At 40.0% G+C, this 12190-nt stretch overlaps 1 protein-coding gene across 3 annotated transcripts in view; it reads right to left on the bottom strand.

The window, feature by feature from the left end:
* OTUD7A (OTU deubiquitinase 7A) overlaps positions 1 to 12190 on the bottom strand; it is a 110481-nt gene that overhangs the window by 24844 nt on the left and 73447 nt on the right. For all 3 annotated transcript variants that reach the window (XM_017737523.1, XM_017737531.1, XM_017737528.1), the window contains 4 exons: positions 8702 to 8833; positions 6923 to 7141; positions 1649 to 1750; positions 113 to 240 (listed from right to left, as the gene is read on the bottom strand). In XM_017737523.1, the coding sequence (XP_017593012.1) occupies positions 113 to 240; positions 1649 to 1750; positions 6923 to 7141; positions 8702 to 8833 (581 nt within the window). The remainder of the gene's footprint in view (positions 1 to 112; positions 241 to 1648; positions 1751 to 6922; positions 7142 to 8701; positions 8834 to 12190) is intronic.

Here is a 12190-nt window from a genome sequence, read left to right as displayed (position 1 = left end):
CAAAATGGCAGCACAAGGAATTTGATAGGAATCAAAACTTTCACAGCAAACTTCAGAAGAATCCTTTTAACCCTAAATGATATTAACAAGGCCGTCTTTGGGCCATACAGACCTCCTTATTCTGCTGAGTCTGTTGCCATCTCCATCTTCTTTTCAGTGCTTCCCTTTCAGCTCCACTTCTCATCATAGTATAGAGGGCTTTCCGTAAAACAAGGTCCCGGTCGTGAAATCCCCACATCCCTAAAGCAGCACAAGATGACATCCCGTTTTAAAGAAGCTGCAGTGAAACAGAAATAGCTAATACATAGCTGAAGATTCCCCCTGGCAAATAATTCACTCACTGTTTTTAACGTTTCTAAAGAAGAAAGTCAATGTAAAAAAGCTAATGAACAACATGAGGGAGTTCTAACACGTTTTAAACTTCGATTAAGGAATGACCAAGGATTTGAGCTGGTTCACTGTTTGCTTGCAGGTAACTCCAACTTTGCTGCAAGCCATGGAATAATAAGTGCACAGGCTGGTTTTAGCTGCAGTTGCCAGCAGGCACAAGGATGTTAATGAGCACTGCAGGCACCTCTCAGAATCACAGACGTACCGGCACCCAAAGGCTCCAGCTCTTACACAGCAGGAAATTTCCTTTGGCTTCAACACTCAGAGCATTCAAGATTACAGTAAGTCTAAAAATGCAACCAGCCACAGGCGTTCAAGTTCATTTTAAGATAATGAAACATCTTTATGTGGTTGGGAATAGTAACCTACACCAAAAGAGAGCCGAGCTGTCCCCAGTCCTGTGCCCATGTTTCAGTTACCACACTGTCAGCTGCTGGGTTCAGGTCAAAATACTCCAAACATTTGCAGTAATTAACATACAAAATGAAGGAGACAAAGATAAAACGATCCTTGGAAACAGCAAAAACTCTTTTCTTACTACTTCTTTCAACAAGAGGAGTCTCTTCAAAATATTAAAAAATCCCAGTGTTTTTAAAAAGTCACTTTTTGGAGTACTGCTGGTGGAAGATTTTAGCAACTGCAACAAAATTTAAGTTTCCTGATAATAGGTTAGGATGTAGAAAGCACAAAGACCTGCAGCTTCACAGGTTTCTACTGATTTGCAGAAAGGCTTCAAAAATCTTGTATAAACGATTAATCAATTGGAAATTATTTTAATTCACCCCAAATGCTGTTTCACATATGCTTAAACCTACAAGGAACTAACAGAGATAATAGCTTGACACTGCATTCTTGAAAACAGCACAGAGCTGTTTGAAGAAAAATCAAGAAAGTGAATGAAATTCCTTGTGCATAATGAGGACAATCCTGCAGAAGCACCTGGAATTTGCCTGTTCCAGAACTGTTAGGCTGGGAACATGAAAAATTTAAGAAAAAATACAAATCAACTGGTGTCTGTGACACATGGGTTTGGATACTCTTCCAATTATATTTTTATATCCTGATAAACCTTCTCCTTTCCTGCTTTAGGCACGCTTGAGGGAAACAACACTACAGTGAAATGTGAAGAACATACTGCTGCAGAACCAGACTTTTAATGCGAATCTTTGCATCTGATGAGTTTCTGAGCTTTGGTTGGGGCTAGAGAAGAGCAGTGACTATTTCTGGCAGTAGGTTTCCTGCCCAGACTGTCCCTTACCCAGAGAGGCAGCATGCAGGAGGCAGTTTCCATCGCCCGTTGTCGCCAGGGGCAGCAGGCGCTTGCAGCTTGTGCACACCGTGGACCACCAGTTGAGGCGTCCTGGAAAGAAAACACCGGTTATGGGGGGAGAGGAACCTGGAACAGGGCCAGTGCTCTGCACAGGCAAACACAGAGGAGGAGGGGTAACCATGAACATCCTCTTTACCAAATAAGCTTCAATGTAATGTCAGAAGTCAAAACTGAAAAGATTAGAAACAAGAAGCAGATAAACTATTCTCTACATGGATGTGGAGAAGAAGACAGCACCTTTAATTCATTTCCATCTTCCATTCTCATATACTGCATCCAGGGATGGATTTCCAAGGAGTTTATTGCCTTAATACCATTATGAACCTTGCTGTCAGTTCCCAAACATAATCGACATTGGCCTCCCACACACACAGCAGATTACATTAAGGTAATAAAGGAATTTTTCTTTTGTCAAAGACGAAAGTAATATGTATGCAGTAATCAAGATATGTTACTATAAAGGTAAGTTTATTAAGTAAATTGTTTCAAACAGATGGATTGTTTCAACAGCTGATTCTCCTCTCATTTCCCATAGTGTAAATCATTATTAGATCTACTAAAACCAACAGCTACACTACCAGAGAATTAAAATGACACTGAAGCATAGCCTGAGGGGTAGTATAGAATGTGGCTTTTCTCTTTTGGGAATACTTAGAGAACCACTTATCCATCATTGCTATGTGAAGCATGTTTTACAGATCAAACCAGAGATTGGTTATGGAAAAGCCTGACAAGTGGACAGATATTTGATGAAGAAATAAGTCATGAAGACTATCACTGCCCAAGGCTACACTAAAAGCAGGTAATTCCTGGCATACAGGTTGCCATGTGGTAGCAAACTGGAGTGCTAAGTCTTGGTTAAAAGGTCATATGGGCACTTCTAATAGAAAGAAAGCAAATGGGGGTAATTGTGTAACATGTCTGGGGATGAAGTAGGGCAGATGATTAACAGGGGTGAGTAGAGCTGGTACATTTCCCAACACTTGGCAGGTCTGTGGGTAATGCACAAGTGAATAATTGAATGAATAATGCAACAGGCAGACTTTTTCTCCCCCAGTTTCTTGACTGGGAAGCTGAGAGGAAATAGCATCTATATATTTGTACAGGCAGTCTTGCGCCTAAAGTTAAACCTCCAAAACAGAAGGAAGTTCAAACAACAAATAAATGTCTTTCCATTAGTAAGTTTTCATTACAAAATTATACTGAAGTTTACTTGTAACGACAGGTAATACACATTATGGGAAAAATAGTGTAGCAATATTTATTATGTACCCCAGTTACTTGTTCTGGGTACTAAGAGCTATGGAATTAAATTGTAATTAGTCAGAATGGGTTAAAAGTACCACACTGTAAAGATGCATAGAAGATCAATAAGCACATCTGGTAATCCTCAAGTGATTTTAGCAGCTGATTTGTAAATGCACAACACCTCAGACTAGGCTTATTGTGTTCTAAATTAAATATGCATTAAAGAAGCTTAATTTAAAGCACTATTAGACAGCCTTTGGAAATAACAAGATCATTTTCAGCAACTCCTGCATCTGTGAAATGACAACTTGCCACCTGTTTTTAGCACAATGTTTTGGTGGAATCATATTCAGCAAAAAGTTACACCAAGGTGCTGTGTAAAGCATCATTAGAAGACCTAAAACCACACAGACCTTAGGTAGGAAATAGGAATTATTTAGGAAATAATTATTTAGGGAATTATGAGTGGCATTGCTTTGCAGATTAACTAGCACCTATTGGTAATAAATGTCAAAGTCTGGTGTTTATGAATCTTTTGAGTAACAGGAGGTTTCTATAAAAGTGATTCTCTGTCAAGCGCATTCTGCAAAAAGCGTTTGTGGGCTTGGTTAACATCACAAAGCTTATGGCTGGCTGAAAAAAAATAGCAGATATGGGTTTATTATTGGATTTTAACAAAAAAGTGCATTTTCATTTTTCAAATCTAGTGGCTATAGAGGGTCCCTTCAGGGAAAAAACCAGGAAAATGGAGCTTAAATGAAAACTGAGATCAAACATTCCCAGAATTTTGGTGGATTGGTTTAGTGGACATGAAGCCCAGGCTTAACAGCATATTACTATTTACTTTGGCTGTAGCTGTATAAAATGCTTCTTAGAAAACACAAACATGAGCACAGAAAGAAAAGTGGAGGAAAACAGTCCTTGGACTTTCATACAGTATTACTTGTACTTTTTGTATTGAATTGTATTTCAGCACTGCAATAGAATTGGTTTTTCTTTTTGTTAAAAACAGTGTTAGACGAGCCATTCCTCTGCCTGTACTGTTTTTTAAAACACAGTACTTCAGTACAGCAGAAGTTTTCATAATATCTCTGTGTCAACCCACACATTACCAACACACAGGGGAGCACGTGTCTATAATGAAAATCAACTTGCCACAGCAAAATATTTAGAATTATAAAATTGCTTTCACACAGACTTCATTTAATATTCTCAGTACCTCGAGCCATCCTCTGTTGAACAACCACAGCGGTTACTGCCAGAGCTCACAGAGATCAGTCTGCCCATTACTTACAGGCTGACTTCATTCCAATTCTGGCAATAATCAACAGCTGAGTTTATAAGATGGACAAAACCTCAAAATGTTTCTATGAATGTGATGCATTGTGTCCTTTCAGAGGAATATTTGGAAAGCAATCACATTAAGGAGCAAATAATACATTGCAGCAGTGGGGAGTAAGTAAATCATACTGCCTTTCTTTGGGCCTTTCCTTTATCATCTCACACAGCACTTTGCAGTAAATCGGGAATTTTGTTCTGAGCTTCCATACAGATACGATGTAACCAGGACATTCTGTCACATATAGATATCACAGTAGCAAGAGTTTAAGCACATAAAAAAAGAACATAAAAGCCTTACAGGCTTTTACAGACACCCAGCTCATATGGCCACTTCAGAACCCATGTGTGACACCATTAGTGGCAGTTCTGCTCTCCCAATCCAGGCTTTGGGAGTAGTAAGCTGTTAGCTCCTAGCAAGTTTCCTCCTCCTTTTGCCTAATCAGCTTCTTTTCTATTTCTTTTCTCTTGAAATTCATGGCATTATACCCATTATACTCCTCTCTTCCTTTAACAACATCCCCAACCTCAGCTACAGAAGCTACTGTCCTTCATGGGGTTAGGTTTGAAATAGATTTTCGGCTCTTTGCAGGAAATGCACCTCATCTTTTAGTTTCTTTATGTCATTGACCAAACCATAGTCAAACTGTTGGTAGGAGACAATAAAATGTCTAATACTATGTGGCTTTCCTATTAATTCACTCTTCATTTTGTACAACAAATAAATTAAATAGGCACGAAACTGAATATCTTTACATCTAGAACAAAGACAAAAGGTTTGTTTATATGAAGCCTTACATGATTTTCTTAAGCAAACTGTTTGATCTGTTTAACTTACTTGAAATGCAGAAGTGTTTTCCAGGAAGTTCCAGGTTATTTGAATGAAAAGTTCACAAAGTAAACTTAGTCTATGTAAGCTACAAGGATAACTGTGATCAAAACCATGAGTACTTCGAATGGTCAAACCCCCTCCTTTCCAGGATGCAAGAGGCTCTGGGGATGAAGGGACTTTTCCAGTGCGTGTCAAGTTACTGCCCTAATTAATGTGAAGAAAAGAATAAATGATTTATTCTAATTTTCAGAGAGATTTGAGAGGAATGCTAAGAGGCAGCAAATTTGGTAGTCTTTGCAGCCATTTCAAGTTCAAAGCCAGCCAGCTCTGTATGGATTAGAGGATATCAGCCCTAAATTCCCCTATTCTCTGATTTTAAGGTCAGAAAGCCTCTGTGATCCTCTAGTTCATAGTAGACTCTAAAGGCTGTAATTGCACTGAAGCAGGTAGGTCAACAGTGGTACTGTACCAAGGTATCTTCTGATATCCCTATGGAATTCAGAGGGTTTGGCAGAGCTGTCAGAGGAAGAACCATCCTATTTTTTCCCCTGTCCTCCTTGGGTTAGCTAGTTCTTAGAGAAACTGGATGTATTTTCTTGATAGGTGACTTGCAGTTTTCAAGTTTCATAGTTGCCTTGGTTAGCATTCCTACCTTATTTTATACTGCTCTTTCTCCCAGCAAAAGGCCTTCTGAACACTGCTTGGGGTTCTTCTGGTTGTTTGTAGGTTTTGTTTCTTTTTCCTTAAGTATTTACTGTTTGAGGCTATTATCTAAGTATGTCTGGCTTTTCAATTACCAAAGCCAAAAAAGAGCACATGACAACACCTTGTGAGCACTCTGTGGGACACCAGATGAGCAGAGCTCCTGCCTCAAACCAAAGATGCCCTTTATCTCAGTGCACCTTATGCACTTTATATGAGTTTGGGCTCACACAGGACACCAGGGCTGGAGAACAAATCTCAGATCAATCCAGTGTTACACAAGCCAGTAGAGCAATCCACAGACAAAAAAAGCAACTGTCTATTCCATATCCCAAAACAACCATGAAATCTGATTTTACAACTCTTTTATATCACCAGCATTGGGCATTTCACTATACAGATGTGTTCATTTCATGGTTCATTAACACTCCTGCTGTTTCATAAGGCACCAATACTAATTTTAGATAGATTTTTCTATATCCTTCAAAATTGGCTTAAAACTTTAAACTACTAATAGATGTGAATTAACATTAATTTTAAATATCTACACTTCTTTCCCCATGACAATACTGAAGTATTACTTTAAAATTATGTAGTTTCTCATTACAAAAAATAATAAATACATAAAATGCATATCTAAAAACTATTTTCTCAAGCTGCAACACAACTTGAAGACGCTTCCTTTCACAGTCACTGCAAAGTCATTTCCTCATGAGAACTGCAAGTACCAACCCCCTCTGACCATCCAGACTCACGTCCTTCTCTATTGCATGACTTCCCCCTCAGTCCTTTCCTTCCTCTCCCAATTACTTTATTAATGAAATTTGACAGTTTTTCTGTAATGTTTTAAAGGAAACACAGGATTGGGATATGTGTCATTTGGCAAAGAACACAGTAGTTCTTTTACTCTCTGGCTTTTATTTCCCAGGCAGGATGTGCAAGCTCTGGAAGCACAGCAGGATTAGAAATGCCAACCCAAATGTTGGATTGGCCACCTACTGACATCCGAGGTGTTCACTCACCTACTGCCAGACACCCACGGTGTCACCCAGCTGCTGCCGGACACCCATGGTGTCACCCACCTGCTTGCTCCAATGCAACCATGGTGGCCTGCTCGATTAAGTCCCGCTCAATGAAGCTCCTGAAGTCCTCACTGTACACGCTCAGGTCTGGCAGCTGGAATGTGTAGATGGGCATCTCCAAAGGGAACTGCTCATTGCTGCAGTCATTTGCTACATGTGAGCGAGCAAGGGAGACTATGGCTGAGCTGGCGTGGGAAATCCCTCTGGAAAGACGCTTTTCTGTAGAGAAACCAAAGAGAAGTTACAACCTGTACCACTGCATAAAAGGCCAACAATGCCAAGGCTGGTGAATGCACATTCCTTTCACTAGGAATTTATTCCACTTCTTATTTGCTACCTTTTTCAGGTTATTTCTCTGCTGTAAAAGATTGCTTGTTCCTATTACAGATCCCTTTGGCAAGTCAGGGGATCTTGACTCTCCTTCTAGCAAAACAGACCAGCAGTAAAAGTAACATGATATAAAAGACAAGTATTCCTATAAAATATTTTCTTGATGTATCTTAAGTTTTTAAAGATTCATTGGAAAAAAATTTACTGACAGACAGATGATACCACTCCATCACCCCTCCCAGCACAGCCCAGCCCTCCCCTTCTGGCTGCATCCTCCACTCCTTGGTGCAAACCAAGGTGCTCCTTTCCCTTCTCTGCTCCTCCTGAACACCTCTAGTTCCACATGTCAATCAGAGGTGGCTCTCTGACCATGAGATCCTCAGCTACAAGCTAAGTTGGCAGCCAGGTTCCTGTCAGTCCAGGTGGTCAAAACCAGATGTACCCCACTAAACATCAAATGGACATTTCAGTGCAAACTGTATCCTAAAGAGGATGAAGGGACATGGTTTTATCAACAGTGCTGCTCTTCCTCCCTTTATTTGTATTCAGTGCTTTAAGGAGTCATAAGAAGCATAGTTCCTTTTCTTATGATAGAAGTCAGCAATTTTTAAGGAGCTTTACTGAAACTCCTAAGTACTGATGCTATTTCCTGTTTAATAGGAGGGAAGAGCCAGCAGGAGAAGGGAAGCCCTTCTGTTGCTTTTAATGACTGCACAGAAAGCCATCACCATGCTACTGCTATTACCTGCCTACATGACAAGCTGTCAGACCTACAGATTTATTTTGGTGCAAACTACAGCTTCTTGAGAAATTCATAGGAAAAAACTGCAATCCAGCAGAGGGAAAGCTGAAATAAAGCCCATAAGAGGTCTGCAAACAAAAAAAGCAAATTCTAATGCTTATCAGCTTGTACTAGAAATTAACTGTTAGAGGTAGTTGACTAATTTTTCTTAAGGTTTCAATTTCTATTCAGCAGGGGATATGAGGCAGTTTCTGTGGAACCATAAAAAAATGAAATTTTAAAGGTGAAAGTTATTCATAGTCTTCATAGATCCTATTCACATACTGTGAGTAAGAATGCAAAGAGTGAAATACGGATTTTTTAAACCTTTTTGTTTGTTTGTTTCAATAAGCATGGAAAACTATATACAATAGTGGTCTGTGACACCCTCTAATTAACTCCTTTCATAAGTACCACAGGACTGCTTGTGGACAATATATTTTGTACTTTAATCACACATTAAAAAGACTACTTGCAGAAGTGAGGCAGAGCTCACAACCACGAAAACATGAAAAATAGGGTCTAGCAGCAGCTCTGAGCCCCGTGACAATGACACAGCTCACAGGCTGCTGGCACACGGCCTTCCACTCTCTGCAGCCAAGCACAGCTTCCAAGCAGACAGGTCAGAGACCTGCCCATCCCCTGAAACCTGGCAGAGGAGCTCTTACCTTGGGCGATGTCATCCTGTCTTTGCAGGCAGGGCCTCTCAGCCTTGGTCACCTGGGGAGGCTGCTCTGGCTCCTGCACCTCCAGCAGCTCCTCATAGTCATTCAAAGCTGCTGTTAGGTCCCAGTTCTTGCCTGCAAAACAGCAAAGGAACCATGTGCTCACCTCTGTCTGGGGAGCAGCAACCCCCCCACCCTGCTGGGGGCACACCCATCCAGCCTGTAGCATCCCAACACAGCAGTACTGTGGGAAAAAGTGTCAAAGCCTGCTACCATTGAGTGAAAGCCTTCATCTACTACTCTCCTCTCATCCACAAACCCCAAATCTATGACATTGTATCACAGGAGGTGATCAAGGCCAGGACTTCTGACTTCTCTTGCTCAGATTCCAATCAAATGGCTCCAGAAATCAGCACGTTAAGATGCACTCTAAATCCCACCTAGAGGGAGCAATAATTTACATTTGTGTGGTTGTATTAATAATAAATAATAATTAGGAGCAATGATGGACAGACAAAAGTGATAGTGTCATAGCCCAAAAGAGTGAGAAACTTTCTTATCTTTCGTTTGCAGAACAGCTAGAAGGCAAAGACAAAATACTTTGGGTCCCTTTATCTCACACGAGAGAGAACTTGCTCTCTCTGAGATTTTAGAAACCTTTTAGAAAGCAGATAATATAGGACAGTGTTCTGTAACAAAGCCTGCAGTGAGAGACTCAGCCAGCGTGGTTCCATGTCTGTGTGAGCTGCTGATGGAATCTGTCAGCACAGAATCCTCTGAAGGATTTGCTTCCACCTTCCACTTCAGCATATGGCTCTGGCCAGCAACCACAGAATGCAGGCCGATATCCAGAGATGCACAAGTCTGCGTAGTACAAGTGGTGAAATGGTACTTGTCATTCCCAAAAAATCATGAAAAACATGTTGAAATGTCTGCCTGCTATTTTCAAAACAATCCTGCTAAGTTAAGATACAGATGTCCACCATTCTCCAAGTACTTGTTTCTAATTGGAAAATTTAAAATATTTAATAACAAGAAGAGAGACTCTACAAATTATATGAGACTTTCAGAGCTCTCCACAAGCACTTTTCCTGGGAATTCGAAAGTAACCTGATTCTGACTAATACATGATTTATTACACCATAGAAGGTTGTCATTTAATGTACTTTGAGAAGCTACATTACCTGAGTAACAGTTAAAGATAACTTACTTGCTTACATGAAGGAGATAGGCTAAATATAGTACAAAGCAGTTTTAAACAGATAAAAGAAAGCCTTTTACTGTTACAGTCATATCTGCGAAGAACAAAAACCTAACTGAAGAAGGAAAAAAATAGCACAAACAGCTGTTACCTACAGGGTTGAGCTAAACTACCTCAGGTTTTGAAGTACTAACAAAATTGTGAAAGGAGAATTAGTATCATTGAGCAAGAATGTTATCTAGGTCCTGAGCAGACCACAATATAAACCACCATGTGAGCCATACAGAATTGTTCTGTCATTATGTAATCTCCTATTAGAAAGTCTGTAGGACAAAATGTAAATTCAGTGAAAATTGTCAGAGATCCTGGAACAAGCACTTCAGTTATTGCCAGCATTTTTTTCACTAAAAGTCCCACATAGAGTGAATGGCTGTAATCCAGTCAGGGCTCTGCTCTAACTTTTCATACATCCCAACCAAGTTACACAACCCAAACAAGCAGAGCCATGAGTGTGTTCCCAAAACCAATCAGTGTTTGGAGCAAGAACTGCTTTTCTTTCGTCCTGGTTTTAAGAAGCACTTTAAATATATTTTTTAATTCTTCTTCTCAACCGTAAAAACAATAAAGTAAATTTTTAAAAAAAGTGAAGGTGGCAATAAACATAATTATAGGAAATGTAGCTTTAAACAAAACATTATTATTCTAGTATTGGCAATGCTACAAACCCAGGTCTATGTGACCCCCAGGAACAACCTGGATTCATTGAGAGTACAGATCCCTGAGTGCCAGACCTGTAGCAGTGGAACACAGCATTTCCCAGGGCATTCCCTGCAGGTCACCTGCTCAAGGTTTTTTCATATGTAAATTCTGAAGCTAACAAAAATCCCAGGGCATGTGCTGTAAGTGGCTGATGTGTGACAGGATTGATGCCTGTAACAGGAAAGCAGAAAATGAGCAGACTCACAGAAATCCCACTAGCCTCAGTTTTAAGCTAAATGCAATCATCTTCTATAAAAGCTCTGTCATAAAAATTACATTGAGCCTTCAGAAAGCAGGCTCACAGTGTGTTGCATTTAAAACTGGTTTGCACAGCGGCTCTTGAGTTATGCTCCATGGTACATTATAACAACTGAACTTCTAATATAGACTTGAAACCTTACAAAAATTAAGATTTCTATATCTAACACAGAAATATTTTATTTTCAAATCTCTCCATGTCCCTGGAGTTGTCCCCATCTCCAGTATAGAAGCACCAATTCAGCACCAAAACCCTAAACTTCAGAGAACCAACACAGGAAATTATCATTGGACTCATTTTCCCTAAATTTTCTGGAGCCTCCAAGCATTGAAATGCAGGAAAAACATTCAACCAAATTAAAGAACATAATAAGGACCTTTCCATCTCCACGAAGGAGTGTTTTTGAAAATTAGCCACCCTCACTGACCAGCGTAAGTGTTCCCAGCTGCCCTCTCTACCGGGAAGACAGAAGGTTTTCCCCCTTTGCCCCTCTCCATTTGGTTTACACTTTCACAAGTAAATACAAAGGACAAATCTTTTGTTTTCCCCATTGCCCATTAAAAAAAGAGGAGAATTCATCAGTTTGGGAGAATTAGCAAAGAAAAATCCTAAGTGAAAGTAAAGGAAATGAGAGGCAGCAAAGACAATTAGAGGAAAGGAAGAGAGAACCAAACTAAGGATTTTATGAAAGACACTGAGTGAAGAAATACAAATAGGTACAAAAATTTAATGCAGTGCAAAATAAATTTTAAAAAATTAACAAATCTAAGAAAAAATATTATGTGATTGGGACCACAGGAGCAGACTGCAGAAGCAAGAGACAAGCTGGGAACGAATCAGGAAGATTTTTAAATTCAAAGATGTCCAGAGCAGATGATCTGAACAAGGATTTCTATCAGTGTGACAGGGTAGGTGAGAAAGTTTCAGCTGGAAGTTACTGAGGAAATTAGTGGGGCTTGTGGTTGTGGAGATGAACAGAACTAACACTGCCTACCTCTCCTCCTTTAAACTTTGCATACTAAAAGCTTTTGAATTTCTAAAACTGTATCTTATTACATTAAGAACCAAGTTTTGAGAGACAAAAAAACCCCTGAGTTATGCTGGGTTAGAAATGACAAAAATAAATTCATATAACATGGAAAACAAACACATCCTCCCACCCAAAGCCTGCAGGGCAGGTCCCTCCTTCCAGTCTTGCCCCTTGTCAAACAAGTGGCATTGGCCTCCTGGTTTGGAGCAGACTGCACAGAGTCCCTCTGGCACTAGAGAAGGG

This window comes from Corvus brachyrhynchos, unplaced genomic scaffold (genome assembly GCF_000691975.1).
Source record: "Corvus brachyrhynchos isolate BGI_N302 unplaced genomic scaffold, ASM69197v1 scaffold200, whole genome shotgun sequence".
Taxonomy (NCBI): Eukaryota; Metazoa; Chordata; class Aves; order Passeriformes; family Corvidae; genus Corvus; species Corvus brachyrhynchos.
The sequence above is the reverse complement of the archived record's forward strand: the minus strand, read 5'-3'. Positions and strand labels throughout refer to the sequence as shown.